The sequence below is a fragment of the Heptranchias perlo genome, chromosome 10 (assembly GCF_035084215.1).
Source record: "Heptranchias perlo isolate sHepPer1 chromosome 10, sHepPer1.hap1, whole genome shotgun sequence".
NCBI lineage: Eukaryota > Metazoa > Chordata > Chondrichthyes > Hexanchiformes > Hexanchidae > Heptranchias > Heptranchias perlo.
The window spans coordinates 45,841,236-45,860,228 of NC_090334.1; the positions used below are offsets into that span (position 1 = coordinate 45,841,236).

Sequence of the window (18,993 nt, forward strand, 5' to 3'; positions counted from 1 at the left end):
AAATGGTGTTTCAGGAATCTGCAGGATGTTTGTTTGAATGGCGACACCTGAATTACTGCTCTGGACCTGATATTAAATTGGGCAATAATCATTTCAAAATATTCAGTTGGATTTTGTCCTGAATTGATCAGTCACCAGCTCCCTACAGCTATTAAAGCTATAAGTTACCTGTTTCAAAAGTAAGCCAAGTTTATACTCTTGAGTTTGAAGCTACTGGTGATTTCTGCTATAATTTGATGAAACAGGTTGTGAGGTGACCCCTGATGTAAACATATCTGGCCAAAAATTCAATATCAAGTTGCTGATACCTGTGGCAGAGGGGATGAATGAAATCTGGCTCCGTTGTGATAATGTAAGTATTAATCTTAAGTTTTATCATCTTTTCAGAATCCAAAAGAAACTTTCTGCAATTAATAATGTTTACATTGATTTAATGTGAACCTTATATCCAGGAAGAAAATACAAATTAACTCTAATCATAAACTCAACATAAATCCTGTTCCTTAAATTCTGGTTAGATTCTATAGAATAATTTCTAATTTTAATCTAGTTTGTTTTACTTCCAATGTGTCTTTGTGATTGTGACTGCTTTAGTTAGTAAAATATTGAATAAATATGATTGACTTAAATACATGCTTACCAATTATATCCTCTTCGTCAAGACATTTTGATGTATACACTGAAACGAGCCGCGCCTCTAGCCAAACCGTTCCGGTACAGCTACAATACTGGCATCTACCAGACAATGTGTAAAATTGCCCAGGTATGTCCTGTCCACAAAAAGCAGGACATATCCAATCTGGTCAATTACCGCCCCATCAGTCTACTCTCAATCATCAGCAAAGTGATGGAAAGTGTCGTCGACAGTGCTATCAAGCGGCACTTACTCACCAATAACCTGCTCACCGATGCTCAGTTTGGGTTTCGCCAGGACCACTCGGCTCCAGACCTCATTACAGCCTTAGTCCAAACATGGACAAAGGAGCTGAATTCCAGAGGTGAGGTGAGAGTGACTGCCCTCGACACCAAGGCAGCGTTTGACCAAATGTGGCACCAAGGAGCCCTAGTAAAATTGAAGTCAATGGGAATCAGGGGGAAATCTCTCCAGTGGCTGGAGTCATACCTAGCACAAAGGAAGATGGTAGTGGTTGTTGGAGGCCAATCATCTCAGCCCCAGGACACTGCTGCAGGAGTTCCTCATGGCAGTGTCCTAGGCCCAACCATCTTCACCTGCTTCATCAATGACCTTCCCTCCATCATAAGGTCAGAAATGGGGACGTTTGCTGATGATTGCAGTGTTCAGTTCCATTCACAACCCCTCAGATAATGAAGCAGTCTGAGCCCGCATACAGCAAGACCTGGACAACATCCAGGCTTGGGCTGATAAGTGGCGAGTAACATTCACGCCATCAAGAGAGAGTCTAACACCTCCGCTTGACATTCAACGGCATTACCATCGCCGAGTCCCCCACCATCAATATCCTGGGGGTCACCATTGACCAGAAACTTAACTGGACCAGCCACATAAATATTGTGACTACAAGAGCAGGTCAGAGGCTGGGTATTCTGCGGCAAGTGACTCACCACCTGACTCCCCAAAGCCTTTCCACCATCTACAAGACACAAGTCAGGAGTGTGATGGAATACTCCCCACTTGCCTGGATGAGTGCAGCTCCAGCAACACTCAAGAAGCTCGACATCATCCAGGACAAAGCAGCCCGCTTGATTGGCACCCCATCCACCACCCGAAACATTCACTCCCATCACCACCGGCAAACCATGGCTTCAATGCGTACCATCTAAAGGATGCATTGCAACAACTCGCCAAGGCTTCTTCGGCAGCACCTCCCAAGCCCATGACCTCTACCACCTAGAAGGACAAGGGCAGCAGGCACGTGGAAACAACACCACCTGCACATTCCCCTCCAAGTCACACACCATCCCGACTTGGAAATATATCGCCGTTCCTTCATCGTCGCTGGGTCAAAATCCTGGAACTCCTACCTGACAGCACTGGGAGAACGTTCACCACACGGACTGCAGCAGTTCAAGAAGGCAGCTCACCACCACCTTCTCAAGGACAATTAGGGATGGGCAATAAATGCTGGCCTTGCCAGTGATACCCACATCCCATGAACAAATTTTTTAAAAAATACACTGAAATGAATGTAAATGTAAATTTTTAAAACTCATTTGAACCTTGCGGGTACAACAGGGTGCATTGTTTTTTCTTGTAGCAATGTTGTAATGTTTCCCATCCGCCTCGATTCAGTATCCCTGTATCACTGTTGTCGTCCTGTCCTAATTTTCAAAGTACGATGCAGGGTAAAGTATCTGTCAGTGATTAATCACGAAGGTCAATGGTTTGCAAGTATCACTGAAAAATGGACAGAATTGCAGAACACATTCTCAAAGATTCTGGAAAATCCTGTAATCCATTTAATAGAAGTAGAATTTGACTTGCTGGATCATAATAAACCAGTGGGCCAAATTACAAACGGACAAAATTATGTAACATGATCCACAACAATTAAGATCTTTCAATCCAATGTAATGAAAATAGAATTTGATTTATTCATTCTGTGTAATAAAGTGATACCATGTTCATCACCATGTCTCTGCCTGTCTCTTCTGTTTCTCCTGTCTGTTCTGTTTGGTGTCCTTGTGTGACTTTGTAACATGATAACAATTTATAAACTTTTAAGCAATTAACACATTGTAAGAGCAATTTAATACATTGCTCATTTGTGCGAACCATGTAAATGGTGACAAATTGTCGTCCGCTGACGCTAATGGAGACTCCTTCACAGCTTTTCTATTTAGTGTTTAAAAATATGAACCTTGTATTGTTGTAAATATCTTGCACTCTGCTGCTACCTCAGCTCATCTGCTGCTGAAAACCTCATCCATGCCTTTGTTACCTCTAGACTTGACTATTCCAATGCTCCCCTGGCCGGCCTCCCATCTTCCACCCTCCATAAACTTGAGCTCATCTAAAACTCTGCTGCTGCTCCTATCCTAACTCAGCAGCCTCGAAGGGCCGTATGGCCTACTCCTGCACCTATTTCTTATGTAACTCTTACCAAGTCCTGTTCACCCATCACTCCTGTGCCCACTGACCTACATTGGCTCCCGGTCCGGGAACTCCTCAATTTCAAAATTCTCATTTGGCTCTGTACTTGCTTTAAAAACTGTTAAATCTTCAACTTCTTTCAGTTCTGATCAAACGTTGACTCTTGTTTCTTTCCACACAGGTGTGCTGCCTGACTTAGAGTATTTCCAGCATTTTCTGTTTTTATTTAAAATTCTCATCCTTGTTTTTAAATCCCTCCATGGCCTTGCTCCTCCCTATCTCTGTAACCTCCTCCAGCTCTACAACCCTCCAAGATCTCTGCGCTCCTCCAATTCTTGCCTCTTGTGCATCCCCGCTTTTAATCGCTCCACCATTGGCGGCTATGCCTTCAGCTGCATAGGCCCCTAAGCTCTGGAATTCTCTCCCTAAACCTCTCCGCCTCTCTTCCTCTCTCTCCTTTTAAGATGCTCCTAAAAACCTACCTCTTTGATCAAGCTTTTGGTCACCTGTCCTAATATCTCCTTACGTGGCTCGCTGTCAAATTTTGTTTGAAAATCACTCCTGTGGAGCGCCTTGGGACATTTTACTATGTTGAAGGTGCTTTATAAATGTAAGTTGTTGATTGATTAGCTGCAAAACTGACTGTAGGGCACCTCCATGAACTCTAAGATGTAAAAACTGAATATGACCTGATGACTAATAATGCTTGATTATAATAGTGAATCAATGTTTGTTGATAAATATTGAAAATCGGTATTCAAGTGGGCAGCTAAAAATTATTTTCGGGTGTTAAAATGCTTTCCTTTTGAAGCTAACTTTTTTATCCCTTTTATTAGGAAAAGCAGTATGCACAGTGGATGGCAGCCTGCAGGCTAGCATCAAAGGGCAAGACGATGGCAGACAGCTCATACAGTCTTGAGGTGCAGAATATCTTATCGTTTTTGAAGATGCAACATTTAAACCCTGACCCACAGGTTATTCCAGACCAGAACTCAACAGACATCAATCCAGAGTGTCTTGTGTCGCCTCGCTATTTGAAAAAGTATAAAAACAAGCAGGTATTTTACCAATACTTCTTTTTCTGCTGGCTGATAAATTGACAATTTTGCATAAATCTTAATGATCACAGATATTTGTAGGATGAAATGTCATTGGTGATATTATAAGTGAATCATCTGGGATATATGCTAGTTCAAAGTCAAAAATATATAAACCTATTTGAAGTGTGCAGAGCATTGACTTTGTTCCGATGCAATTATACTAACTTTTCTGGTAAACTAAAGTATCAGTCAAAATTTCAGAATTATTTCACAATCCGTCTATCAGAGATGTTGTTATGCTGTAACTTTCTATTATAGTTGACCATATCTGCCATGATGCATTAGCAGTTCTTGTGACCTGCAAAATTGGGTATAACTTATACAGTGATCCAAACAGTACGCTCTATTTTAAAATAATTCTGTTCTTCACCTATTTATCATCTGCTTAGCTTATGCGTAGTCTTCTAATCCCCAGGAGTTTTACTTCCTTTGCAGTCATGAATATGATCTTTCTGTCATTTCTCTCATTCTGTAATGCATAAAAGTCTTGATCATGAACCTTTTTTAATCCCTTCTGAATACCTACCACTCAGCTTTCACCCTAAAATTTTTGATGTTGGCTGCAGATGGTAATTTTGCAATTTCTCCCAAGTTTAACTGAATCTTGTTGTGTTTGTTGAAATTAAAGCTTCTAGTCTTGGAGCTGAGGTTCAAAACAGGTCCTTGAGTCGTATAATACTTTTCCTGTTCCTAAAATATGTAGACCAGAAGCATCGTTGCAGCTTGTTGGTAGGTCCTTGAAACTTTTGTTTCCAGGAAGTTTATTAACTGAACGTCTGAGATAGAGGTCCCAGATCTTGCAGCAATAGGTTTATTTTTAAAGAAAGAAAGACTTGCAATTATACAGCACTTTTCATGACCTCCGAACGTCCCAAAGCGCTTCACAGCCAATGAAGTACTTTTGAAGCGTAGTCACTGTTGTAATGTAAGAAACGAGGCAGCCAATTTGAACACAGAAAGGTCTGACAATCAACAACGTGATAATGACCAGATAATCTGTTTGATATTGGTTGAGGGATAAATATTGGTCAGGACACCGGAGAGAACTCCTCTGCTTTTCAAAATAATGCCATGGGATCTTTTACGTCCACCTGCGGACAGACAGGTGATGCGTAAGTTGACACCATCACCTCCTCCCAATTAATTATTTCTTTATGTATGGGCATGTATTGATCACATCTATTGAGGATAGGATTTGATGCCCTATATCTATTTTAGACTCGATGCATAGATTTTTTGCCTTACTTCAGAAGGCTGACTTATTTTAGAAGATCCTTGACATGTGTTGGTAATTGGTAGGGAGGTAGGATACATAGAGTAGGGATACAGGGACATTCTCTGATTTTTTTTTTATATATATTATTCGTTCATGGGATATGGGCATCGCTGACAAGGCCAGCATTTATTGCCCATCCCTAATTGCTCTTGAGAAGGTAGTGGTGAGCAGCCGCCTTGAACCGCTGCAGTCCGTGTGGTGCAGTTTCTCCCACAGTGCTGCTAGGTAGAGAGTTCCAGGATTTTGACCCAGCGACGATGAAGGAACGACTAAGTCAGGATGGTGTGTGACTTGGAGGGGAACGTGCATGTGGTGGTGGTCCCATGTGCCTGCTTCCCTTGTCCTTCTAGGTGGTAGAGGTCACGGGCTTGAGAGGTGCTTTCGAAGAAGCCTTGGCGAGTTACTGCAGTGCATCCTGTGGATGGTACACACTGCAGCCACAGTGCGCCGGTGGTGAAAGAAGTGAATGTTCAGGGTGGTGGATGGGGTGCCAATCAAGCGGGCTGCTTTGTCCTGGTTGGTGTTGAGCTTCTTGAGTGTTGTTGGAGCTGCACTCATCCAGGCAAGTGGAGAGTATTCCATCACACTCCTGACTTGTGCCTCGTAGATGGTGGAAAGGTTTTGGGGAGTCGGGAGGTGGGTCACTCGCCGCAGAATACCCAGCCTCTGACCTGCCCTTGTAGCCACAGTATTTATGTGGCTGGTCCTGTTAAGTTTCTGGTCAATGGTGACCCCCAGGATGTTGATGGTGGGTTATTCGGCGATGGTAATGCCGTGAATGTCAAGGGGTGGTGGTTAGACACTCTCTTTTGGAGATGGTCATTGCCTGGCACTTGTCTGGCACGAATGTTACTTGCCACTTATCAGCCCAAGCCTGGATGTTGTCCAGGTCTTGCTGCATGCGGGCACAGACTGCTTCACTATCTGAGGGGTTGTGAATAAAACTGAACACTGTGCAATCATCAGCGGAACGTCTCCATTTCTGACCTTATGATGGAGGGAAGTTCATTGATGAAGCAACTGAAGATGGTTGGACCTAGGACACTGCCTTGAGGAACTCCTGCAGCAATGTCCTGGGGCTGAGATGACTGGCCTCCAACAACCACTACCATCTTTCTTTGTGCTAGGTATGACTCCAGTCATTGGAGAGTTTTCCCCCTGATTCCCATTGACTTCAATTTTACTAGGGCTCCTTGGTACCACACTCTGTCAAATGCTGCCTTGATGTCAAGGGCAGTCACTCTCACCTCACCTCTGGAATTCAGCTCTTTTGTCCATGTTTGGACCAAGGCTGTAATGAGGTCTGGAGCCGAGTGGCGGGATGTGACAAGTGGTGGTCCCCATGGATCTGTACTGGGGCCTCAACTTTTTACAATGTATACTAATGACTTGGATGAAGGAATTGCGACTTGGATATCCAAGTTTGCAGATAACGTAAGTTAGGTGCAGTGAGTTGTCCAGATGGGAGCAGGAAGTTACAAAGGGATGTAGACAGAATAAGTAAGTGGGCTATGTTAGATGGAATTCAATGTCGGGAAGTGTGAGATCATCCATTTTGGATATGTGAAAGATAAATCTGAATATTTTTTAATGGGAGATGGGGTGGGGGAGGGAGGAGGAGAAGGGAAGAAGACAGAGTGTAGGAGCCTTGGAAGAGCAAAGGGATTGTGTCCACATACCCATCATTAAAAGCTAGTGCACTGGTACAAAAAGTAATCAAAAAAAGCTAATGGAATGTTGGCCTTTATTTCAAGGGGATTGGAATTCAAAAGTAAAGAAGTGATGCTTCCGTTGTACAGAGCCTCAGCCAGACCCCCATCTGGAGTACTGCATTCAGTTTTGGGCACCGCACCTCAGGAAAGATATATTGGCCTTTTTGGGGTTGTAGCACAGATTCACCAGAATGATACTGGGGCTTAAAGGGTTAAATTATGAGGGCAGGTTCCAAATAATGTCTGTTGGTTCACATTGGTACCAACTGTTCTTAATTATGGTGCTTTTCCTTAAGTAGCCTTCAATGCAAGGACTTTGAAATTAATATTTTGAACTGGCATATTTGAAGCAGATGAAGATTTGAAGGATCTGGTGTTAACATTGGGCAGGAAATGCTTCTTGTTTGAAATGATCAGTCTGATAGGCCCTGGCCTTCAGAGGCAGAACTTGGTGTGGTTTATGAAATAATGTACTCACTCCAATATGCCATAATAATAAATGTTTGATTAGTGCCAGAGAATTTACTTGTGCTCCAATTTATTGCATGAAATGTCTGACTTTATAAGCTTGGAGCTGTTGAAGAGTACAACAGAGATTATCATCATTAACAAAATGTTAGATTGTTGCTTAAATACCAAATTTAAAGACAATTTCTGCTTCAACTGAAGGCTGCAGCTGTAAATTGTTGACTTGAGAATTTTAGAAGTGACTTGTTTTAATAGCTAAATCACTATAATTCAAGCATTTATCACTTTTAAAGTCATAGAAATGCTGGACCATGAGCAGCATTTATTCCCTAACATGTCATATCTAGCACAATTAGTTTCAGGCTCCCAGTAGGCAACAGGTTCAATGTGTAAAACACTGAAGAGTGGCTGACAGATGCTGACAAGTGTGCAATTCACCCCTTTATAATACAGATTCATGCAATAGAGTAGAATGCACTTTCTCATTAATTATGATAGTTGAATTTTTTTTATTATAAAGCTTGCCTTTTATTTGCAGACCTGCTGATTAAACTTACTTTAGTAAGCAGTTGTCAACTTAAAGGTTGCAGTAACTTAGGTTTGAAAAGCTGCTTTGTGTGGATAACCCAAATAGTGAAAAGTTCCAAATACAAAAACTTTCATTGAGAAACCATGCAGAGATTCTATGGTTTAGCTCTGTATAAATGCTTCACTGTGCTGACATTTCTGAACTGGGAAGAATGATTCATGTTTAATTTGAAGGCAGTTTCTGCTGCCCATGTAACGTTTCCTTCCCATTGGCAAAACTCTTCCTATGAAAAAAGAACAGGAAAGGGAAAATCTGTTTAACACTAAACTAGTCTGATGTAATTTAAAATGAGCTTTTGTATTCCCTGATTTCATCCTGCAGCTTGAGTCACCAGGAATGTGTTGTGCTATATAAGGCAGAGATGTCTGTTTAAACCATGTACTGAAATGCTTAAGTCCAAGGCTACAAAGTCTGCAACTATAAACCTTCATCTATGTGCTTTTGTTGTATTTGTTTATTATAGGATTTGATATTTTTTTAATGAGTAGCTCCAAAATATAAAATGGGGGAATATTGCTACAGAAGATTTTTCAATTTAACATTGTGCATGGAAATAGTTGATATCTTCATAGCTCTCTTGCTGCTTTCGATAGTCCCATCACACTGCTGCCTCTGAGGTCAAGTAGCCATGTACTGAAGTTATTTATCACGGAACATCACGTGATTGTAGAGAAAGAAGGAAAAGCTTGATGTGAGCGTTTGGAGAATTTCTGGAATGTATGCCTACAAGCTAACAAGCAAAATGGAGCCAGCTCAATTCAGTTCCTGGGGCTAGAGTCAAAGTTCTGTATTGCTTGCACTTTAGTACACAGAGGGCTTTCATAGAATTTTAGGTTGAATTTGCTGTATATTGCAGTCATCTCAGAAGTATTTTCACATTTGCTACAGTAAAAAAAAACTTTTTTCCTTTCTTGGTCCCCATGGGACTCGTCCACTGTTGTGAACTGAAGGCTGCCGATTGCTTTTCAATTTTTAAAGGTGGAAGTAGCAGTTGGCCTAATTGTGAAGGTAAAAGAATTGTTAAATATTATGCAGGAGGAATTAGTGGTTCTTGCTGTTCAAGGTTAGAAATCGGAGCTTGTAGAAGGATTTGCATATTTAAGTTGTAAACTATTTTTAATGAGCTGAAATAGAACCATATAAGTTTACAACACAAAAGGAGGCCATTCAGCCTATTGTGTCTATGTCTGCTCTTTGAGCAATCCAAAACTAACCCATTGCCCTACTCTCTCTAATCTTGTATCATCTTCTGCTTCAAATATTTATCCAATGTTTGCTTAGAATATAAATAGTCTTTGCCTCAACCATTCCCTGCAGCAAAGCATTTCATGCTCCAATAAACCTCTGCATAAGGAAATTTCTCCTAACTTTTCTCCCCACTCTGTGACCATGTTAAATTTATGACTCCCCAACCAGAGGAAATAGACTCTTCCAATGCATTCTATCAAAACTCTTCATAATTTAAAAAAAAAACAACTTTTGTTAAATCTTTTTTTAGCTTTTTCTGCTCGTGGAAATAGTCCAGTGTCTCGAATGTCGCTTCTACACTAAAGTTTCCCAATTCTGGCATCATGATGATTAATCTGTGTTGTATGCTATCTATGGCTTTAATGCCTTTTGTGTAATGAGGTGCCCAAAACTGCACAGTGGTCTAACCAATGCTATGTATAAATACATCATTGTTTCTTTACACACTCACTCAATGCCCCTTTTCTTATAAAACTCAATTCTATTGGCCATTTTTACCTGCACTTGCACTTTCAAGAAATTATATATTTGAACCCCAGGTCTCTCTTCATCCCCACCATTCCATGTATACTCTGTTAAGTGTAAACTCCCAATCCATATTTATTTTCCAAAATGCATTACCATACATTTATCCACATTAAATTGCATCTTTGACCTTTCTACAAATTCCACTAAACTGCCTGCCTTCCTGAAGTCTTTACAGTCCTCATCACTGTTTGTCAAACTTTTACTTTTGTGTCATCCTCAAATTTTGAGATTGAGTTCCCTATACCCAAGCCCATATGTTCATACTCCGAACAAAAGTGAACCTAGCACTGACCCTGAGGTACACCACTTCCAACCCTTCTGCAGCTGAAACAACATCAATTTACTCTAACTTTGTTTCATGTCTGTCAACTGACTTTCTATCCATATTCCTAGTTTCCTCAAACACCTGAATTTTTCTAACTAACCTCTTGAGACACCTTATTGAATGCCTTCTGAAAATCCATATGCACTATATATCCATTGCATTCCTTTTATCTAATCAGTCATTTCTTCAAAAAACACTTTTTAAATTTGTTAAAACACAACATGCCTTCAACAAATCCTTGCTGGCTGTCCTTTATTAATCCATCTATTTCTAAATGCTTCCTAACTTTATTTCCAATTGTGGAATCTAAAAATTTGACCACAACTGATGTTGGGCTAATTGGTTTATAGTTGCCTGATTTACCCTTCTCTTGAAAAGGGTTTTATATTGGCTACTCCAGTCCAGTGGCACAATTTGCTTATTTAAGGAGGGTTGAAAAATTGAGGCCAGATTCTCTGCTATCTCTTCTCTGACTGCTTTGAAAAGTGTAAGGTGCAGACTACTCAGGGCCCAGTGACTTGTGTACCTTGAGTTCTGCTATTTTTTACAAAGCCAATTCCTTTTCTACACTTGGCTCAATTATTCCATATCCTTCTCTAGTATACCTATGTTGTCACTTATAGCATCATTTGTAAAAAGCCGATGCAACATATTTATTTAATATCTATGCCATACCTTCATCCTTCACAATTATAATCTCTCCTTCATCCCTGAGTGGCCCTACCCGCCTTTCATAGTTTAACATTCATAGTTCAAGCATTTTCTAATGATTTGCAACAACAAAATCATGAATATTTATAGAACCTTTAACATCTAAAATGTCCCAAGATGCTTTGTCTACAACAGTCTACAAAACTAATTGCTTTTTTGGCAAATTGCTGCATGTCAAGTTAAATGTTAAATATGCTCTCCTTTACAGACTATTCATCAGTTGTGGTTTCCATGAAATGTGCATGGTTAACATAGAGAATTCGACAATTTTTGCAAATATAGTTTTACCCCAAATTTCTAAGGTGTGTGGCTTAGAATAGGATGTGAAAAGCATATGACGAGCATTACATTTTGCCCTACTGATATGAAAAAATGTTGACATTTTTGAGTCTATTCACCTCATTCCAATTGTAGTTTTCCAATGTGTAATTTAATTATTAGCATATTTCACATTGTGGAGTCATTGTGCTGAAGGTATGGGTTGGATAGTTTCAAACTAATGCATAACTTTTAGTTGCTGATTCCTTTTTGTAAATGGTGAGTTTATGGTACATTTTCCCCAAAACAAAATGTGTCAACTCAGAATTAAATAGTATTAACGCAAATCTTGGTGTGAATGCTTTTTCATCAGATGTTTTTACTTTGCATTTTTAACATTCAATATTTATAGAAGTTGCTTAAGTGACATGTTGGATTTCAGTAATTTATTTCATCTGTTTAGGTTTTTTTTTCTTCGAGTGGTGGGAGGCAAATGGATGGGTATGAAAAGCTGTTTGTGTGCTTTTGTTACCTTATTCTCACTGCATTTTCTTTCAACTTCCTTTTCCCTCTTCATGCTGCCCTCTTCAGCCAGGCTATGTAAGGGACTTGGTAAGTGGACAGTTCAGTCACTGTGATGGGATGGAATGTTTTTTGTGTATGTGGGCTTCTTTGTGTGTCAGAATTGTTAAATGTTAATACTGAAGTGAAAACCTCCACTGGACCCAAACTTGGAGACAAAGGACAATCGGTAAATGAGAATAATGCAAACTTAGCCATTTTATTAAAATCTGACACTGTAGAATTAATATTCAAATGTGTTTTTAAAAAAAAGTCCTGGGAAACAAATCCTATGAGGTTAAAGGCATTTAGCATAACTGTTTACATGAATGTACGTCTCGTTTGGTTGACCTGTTCGATCATGTGACGGTGGAAGTTTTTTCTGGTGCTGAATGTCTTGTTTTTTTTATGAAAACTAACTTTATAGACCTAGACATGTCTATGTCTTTAACCTTATTATACAGGTATCTGCCATTCCCCCTTGTTTTATTTTTCTTTGCTGTTCAGTGCTGTTTTGATAACCCTTGCTTGCCTCAGCTATGAAAAAGATTTTGAATTTCATTTTTTTTCAGATCTCGGCCAGAATCCTTGAGGCCCATCAGAATGTAGCTCAGATGAGTCTCATTGAAGCAAAGATGAGGTTTATTCAGGCCTGGCAGTCACTACCTGAATTTGGCATCACACACTTCATTGCAAGGTAACAATGATATAAATTCCCTTGAGCAATAAAAACTCCATGGGAAAAATGATCCAACCGTGGCTAACTTAAAAAAAGTTAAGGACAGTATTAGATTAAAAAAAGAGGCTTACAATGTTGCCAAAAAGAATAGTAAGCCTGAGGATTGGGAGGGTTTTAGAAATCAGCAAAGGATGACCAAGAAATTGATAGAGGGAGAAAACTGTGAGTAAACCAGCAAGAAATATAAAAACAGATTGTAAGAGCTTCTACAAGTATATAAAAAGGAAGAGATTAGCAAAAGTCAAAAGTCCACACCGGCTCTATGCAAGAGCAATCTAGCTGGTCCACTCCGCCGTCCTTTCCCCGTAGCCCTGCAAATTTTTTCCTTTCAAGTACTTATCCAGTTCCCGTTTGGAGGCCATGATTGAATCTGCCTCCACCACCCCCTCGGGGAGTGCATTCCCGATCCTAACCACTCGCTGTGTATCAGTAGTAGGGAAAATGCTAGAATCTAATACTAAGGACGTAGTAACAGGGCACTTAGAAAGTCATACGATTAGGCAGAGTCAACACGGTTTTGTGAAAGAGAAATCGTGTTTGACAAATTTGTTAGTTTCATAAGGATGTAACTGTCAGGGTAGATAAAGGGGAACCAGTGGATGTAGTATATTTGGATTTTCAAAAGGCATTCGATAAGATGTTACACAAGAGGTTGTTACACAAGATTAGGGCTCATGGGATTGGGGGTAACATATTAGCATGGATTGAGGATTGGTTAACGGACAGAAAACAGAAGGAATAAACAGGTCATTTTCGGGTTGGCAGGTTGTAACTAGTGGGGTGCCGCAAGGATCAATGCTTGGGCCTCAGCTGTTTATAGTATATGTCAATGACTTAGATGAGGGGACCGAGTGTATTGTATCCAAGTTTGCTGACAATACAAAGCTTGGTGGGAAAGCAAGCTGTGAGGAGGCTGCAAAGGGATATAGACAGGTTAAGTGAGTGGGCAAGAAGGTGGCAGATGTAATGTGGGGAAATGTGAAATTCTCCATGTTGGTAGGAAGAATAGAAAAGCAGAATATTTTTTAAAAGGTGAGAGACTAAGAAATGTTGGTAGTCAAAGAGATTTGGGTGTCCTTGTACATGAATCACAGAAAGTTAAAATGCAGGTACAGCAATCAATTAGGAAGGCAAATGGTATGTTAGCCTTTATCACAAGGGGGTTGGAGTGTAAGAGTAAGGAGGTCTTGCTGCAGTTATCTGGGCCCTGGTGAGACCACACCTGGAGTTCTGCGTACATTTTTGGTCTCCTTACCTAAGGTAGTATATACGTGCCTTTGAGGGGGTGCAACAAAGGACCACTAGATTCCCACAGCTACCTTGATTACACTTCCTCTCGCCCCGCTTCCTGTTCTATTCCCTTCTCCCAGTTTCTCCGTCTCCGTCGCATCTGTTCTGATGATGCCACCTTCCGCACCAGTGCTTCCAACATGTCTTCCTTTTTCCTCAATCATGGATTCCCCTTCACTGTAGTTGACAGGGCCCTCGACCGTGTCCGTTCCATTTCCCGCACTTCTGCCCTCACCCCTTCCCTTCCCTTTCCTTCCCTCCCAGAACCATGATAGGACCCCCTCATCCTCACCTTCCACCCCACCAGCCTCCACATTCAACGCATCATCCTCTGCTATTCCCACAACCTCCAGTGCGATCCCACCACCAAACACATCTTCCCCTCCCCTTTCAGCATTCCGAAGGGACCACTCCCTCCACGACACCCTGGTCCAATCTTCCAACACCCGCTCACCTCCCCGTGACACTTTCCGGTGCGAGTGCAGGAGATGCAACACTTGCCCCTTCACCTCCTCCCCACAATCCAGGGCCCCAAACACTCCTTCCAGGTGAAACAGCAGTTTACTTGTACTTCTTTCAATTTACTATACTGTATTCGCTGCTCACAATATGGTCTCCTCTACATTGGGGAGACCAGACGCAGACTAGGTGATCGCTTTGCTAAACACTCTGTCCACAAGCATGACCCTGACCTGCCGGTTGCTTGCCACTTTAATTCCCCTTCCCACCCCTACTCTGTCCTCGGCCTCTTGCACTGTTCCAATGAAGCTGAACGGAAGCTCGAGGAACAGCACCTCATCTTTCGTTTAGGCACATTACGACCTTCTGGACTCCACATTGATTTCAATAATTTCATATCATAACTACTGCTCCCATTTTTTTCGGTCAGCTAGTGCTGGTAATGGTTCTGCTGCTGCCATTTACAGCTACCGATCAATCTTTTGTTTCTTAACCTGTCCCATTACCACCATCCTTACCTTGCACCATCATCCCTTTTGTCATTTAATCGCTCGTGCCCTCTACCCTATCACAGACCTTCCCTTTTCTTCTTTCCTCCCCTCCCTCTTCACCCTTTCCCTGGCTCTGTACTTGCTCAAAAACTTTAACTCTTTAACATCTTCCAGTTCTGACGAAAGGTCATCGACCTGAAACGTTAACTCTGTTTCTTTCTCCACAGATGCTGCCTGACTTGCTAAGCTTGTCTGGCATTTTCTGTTTTTATTTCATATTTCCAGCATCTGCAGTATTTTGCTTTTGATTCACTAGATTGATTCCTGAGATGAGAGGGTTGTCCTGTGAGGAAAGATTGAGTAGAATAGGCCTATAACTTGAGTTTAGAAGAACGAGAGATGATCTTATTGAAACATATAAAATTGTTAGAAGGCTTGACGGTAGATGCTGTGAGAGGCTGTTTCCCCTGGCTGGTGAGTCTAGAACTAGGGATCATAGTCTCAAGATAAGTGGTCGGCCCTTTAGGACCGAGATGAGGAAAAATTTCTTCACTCAGAGGGTTGTGAATCTTTAGAATTCTCTACCCCAGAGGGCTGTGAATGCTGAGTCGTTGAGTATATTCAAGACTGAGATCTATGGATATTTGGACACTATGGGCCCGATTTTAGCACCCGGTTCCGGGTGCGTTCTCGGCGGGGGGGCCTCTAAAATCCCGGTTTCGAGGAGCGGGACCGGATCGCGCCTCGATCCCGCCCACTTCTGGGTTGCGCGCTGACGTGCGGGGGTGCGTGCGTTGGCCCCGCTGGTGGGAATCCCGCAGGCAATTAAAGCCAGCAGGGTTCCACTTGAGTGTATTTATCTTGGTATTTCAGGTCATTAAATGACCTGATTGAGCTGTTTATTTAACAGGTGTCGGATTTTACAGTGAAATGAGACTGTTTCCCATACTGGGGGAAACACTCACACTCTCAACGGACGTGTTGCAGCCAGCAGCCTGTGGCAGCTGCCAAGGTGCATTCCACAGGTGGGGGGGAGAGCCTTCACCAACGCAGGAGGACACTCCGTAACATTGGGCAACGCCTGCCCTCCACCACCCTCCTCCAAGCAAGAAGATTCACCGGCGTGGAAGTCCAACCCCTGTGCGAGGACACACTTTTCTAGCGTGCACAACCCCGCAAACTTAACCTGCCAGATGGGTGCTGCATTGACCTCCTCGGAGGACGAACAGCATGACCAGCCTCAGCAGCCTCGCAGTCCACGCCGTCCACCTCAGAGACGTGCATCCCCACAACACGGTGCTGCGGCACATCCACCTGCACAGCAGGAGGGAGGGCAACCGCAGAGAGAGATGCGTCGCAGGAGGCACTACCCTCCGCACAGGGTCTACAGACCGAGGCTCAGCTTCATGGACCTCTCTGAGCAGCAGTGCATACGGAGGCTCAGAGTCACTCGCCAGGTAGTCGCCGACATCTGCAGCCTCCTCAATGACGAGCTGCTCCCGGATGGACCAAGCAGCATCTTCTTACCCGTCGCCGTCAAAGTCACCACTGCCCTCAACTTCTTCGCCTCCGGATCCTTCCAGGGTGCCACGGGGGACATCACCAGGGTCTGTCAGTCGTCTGCACACAAGTGCATAAGGCAGGTCACCGATGGGTTGTTCCGCAGGGCCTCGACCTACATCAACTTCGCCATGGATGAGCGCAGCCAGACGGAGAGGGCGGTTGGATTCCATGCTGTGGCTGGCTTCCCACGGGTGCAGGGTGTAATCGATTGCACCCACAGAGCAATACGGGCACCTCCACATGAGCCAGGGCTGTTTATCAACAGGAAGGGGTATCACTCCATGAACGCCCAGCTCATTTGTGACCACCGCCAGAGATTCCTACACGTGTGCGCCAGATTCCCTGGCAGCTGCCACGATGCCTTCGTCCTCAGGGAGTCCACCGTCCCGCCCCTCTTCCACGCACCCAACGCCGGCAACGGCTGGCTCCTCGGCGACAAGGGATATCCCCTGCACACGTGGCTTATGACACCTCTGAGGAACCCCATTACCGAGCCACAGCGTCGGTATAATGACAGCCACATTGCTACCAGGTCTACAATTGAGCAGGCTATAAGGCTGCTCAAGATGCGCTTCAGGTGCCTTGATCGTTCCGGGGGAGCGCTCCAATACACGCCATTCAGAGTGGGACGAATTATAGTTGTCTGCTGTGCCCTGCATAACATGGGACTACAGAGAGGGGTGCCGCTGGAGGAGGCCCCATGCACACCCGCCACCCACATTGAGGACGACAATGAGGAGGAGGAGGAGGAGGAAGAGGGAGAGGAGGAGGAATGACCCATGCGCCGAACACCGGCTCACCTGCGTGCTCGTCAGGCCAGGGAGGCACTCATATGCCAACGGTTCTCCTAACATCACACTGTGTGAGGCGTTCACATGTCATAACGTGCACAGACGAGGGTCCATACAGGCTCCCTCCACATAAGAGTGGTGCCTGTACTCCTGCACCCACTGGATTATGCCCAATGGGTGGGACGGGGTGGTCGTCGTCATGATGAGGCGCACGGAAGGGACATATTGCACAAGCCGCAGAATTATGGACAAGAGGCGGCAGCATTGGTGAGAAAAAGTGAGTTTATTTTGTGGTGACATTCAAAGAGTAGAAAATTTTTTAAAAAAGAACGACAAACACCCTGGTGCAATCCCTGTGTGCTCACGGAACTTTAGGCGTTCGTTTTCGGGACCCCCTACGTGGTGCTACCCCTGTGGCTCCAGCAGAGGTGGTGGCAGGTTGCTCCTGTTCGTGCCCTGACCGGGTAGATGCTTTGGGCCGACGCCCCCTGGGTTTCGGTGCCCGTGAGGCCACTTGGAGAGGATGGACTATTGCGGGCACTGGTTGAGAGGGGGGCAACGGGTGAGACTTGGGGGCGCCTTGAGTAGCGTCCACACTTCCATTTCCCCGTTCACCATCTTCCCTCTCATGGCCAAGGCCCACATCACCCCTTCCACCCTGCTGGACGGCAGTTTGGATGACGTGGGTGAGACCTTGCAAGGCCACCTCCAATGTATCTGCCAACCTGTTGATGGCGGCAGAATGTTGTTCACCCTGAATCCGAACAGCCGTTGTGAGGGCCTGGATGGACTCATTGGTGAGCTGTGCGTGACGCTCGAGGGAGACTAGCCTGTCCTCCACCGCAGACGTTCCCACACCTACCCGCGACACTATCTCAGAGATGCCTTCACGTCCCTGCGACACTATCTCGGCGATACCCTCCTGCACCTGTGCCACCATTCCCCTCATGCAGGAGTTGGACTCCTCCATCCTCCGTGCGATTGTGGAGAGTGCGCGTGGCACCTCTCCCAGGACCTCAGCAATGTTCTGGTGCCCCTCGACGACTCTCCTTTTGACAGGTGGCCCCCTGGGTTCAGCATCTGGGTCCGGCTGAGCAAAGCCTGGAGAAGAGTGCTCCCACCGACGCGGACCCTCCGCGGCTGACCCTGCCACCAGGGTCTGCTCATGCTCACGTGTGCGCGGTGACTCACCATGTGCAATCCCAACTAGCTGAGGGGGGGGACCCACGAGGTGTGTGTATCTGCGCTGGTGGATGCAAGGCTCATGTGTGACGATGCACCCTCAGAGACGGGCATGTCCTCTGAGGAATCGCCCTCAACCGAGACGTCGATCGCAGACGGTCCTGCAAGAGAACAGAGGGAAATATCAGGCATGTGACCAAATGTGGCGGTGCGGCATATGCCATGTGATGCTACGATCATTCACGATCATGAGTGATGAGTGCCAGCTTTCCCTTACCGGCCGTTTCGCCAGAACCAGACTCGCCATCCGCCATCGACAGGCAATGCAGCGTGCGGCTGATCTCCAGTGCCTCGACCTCGGCGTCTGTCAGGGCCATCTCGTGTGGCGGGCCCCCTCCGGTGCGTGCCCTATCGTGTGCGTTCCTGGCCCTCTTCTGTGAGGACAAAACACAAAAACGTTATTGAGTGATGATCACAATGTGAGACGCTTCAAGCATTGGTGTGATTGGGTTGAGCGTGTGCCAGATGGATGGGAGGATGCGTGTGCCACATGGCCATCCCATTGTATGGGCATTGGGGTGTGTGGTAGTGGTCGAGTGGGGACAGGGACGGTGGGTACGTGCAGGCAC

At 44.3% G+C, this 18,993-nt stretch overlaps 1 protein-coding gene across 8 annotated transcripts in view; it reads left to right on the plus strand.

The window, feature by feature from the left end:
* The window catches only part of fermt2 (FERM domain containing kindlin 2), a 140,432-nt gene that overhangs the window by 111,251 nt on the left and 10,188 nt on the right, over positions 1–18,993 (plus strand). For 6 of the 8 annotated variants that reach the window (XM_067991608.1, XM_067991607.1, XM_067991609.1 and 3 more), the window contains 4 exons: positions 246–352; positions 3,910–4,131; positions 11,880–11,900; positions 12,422–12,546. In XM_067991608.1, coding sequence (XP_067847709.1) covers positions 246–352; positions 3,910–4,131; positions 11,880–11,900; positions 12,422–12,546 — 475 coding nt within the window. The remainder of the gene's footprint in view (positions 1–245; positions 353–3,909; positions 4,132–11,879; positions 11,901–12,421; positions 12,547–18,993) is intronic. The other 2 variants (XM_067991610.1, XM_067991612.1) reach the window with 1 other exon arrangement.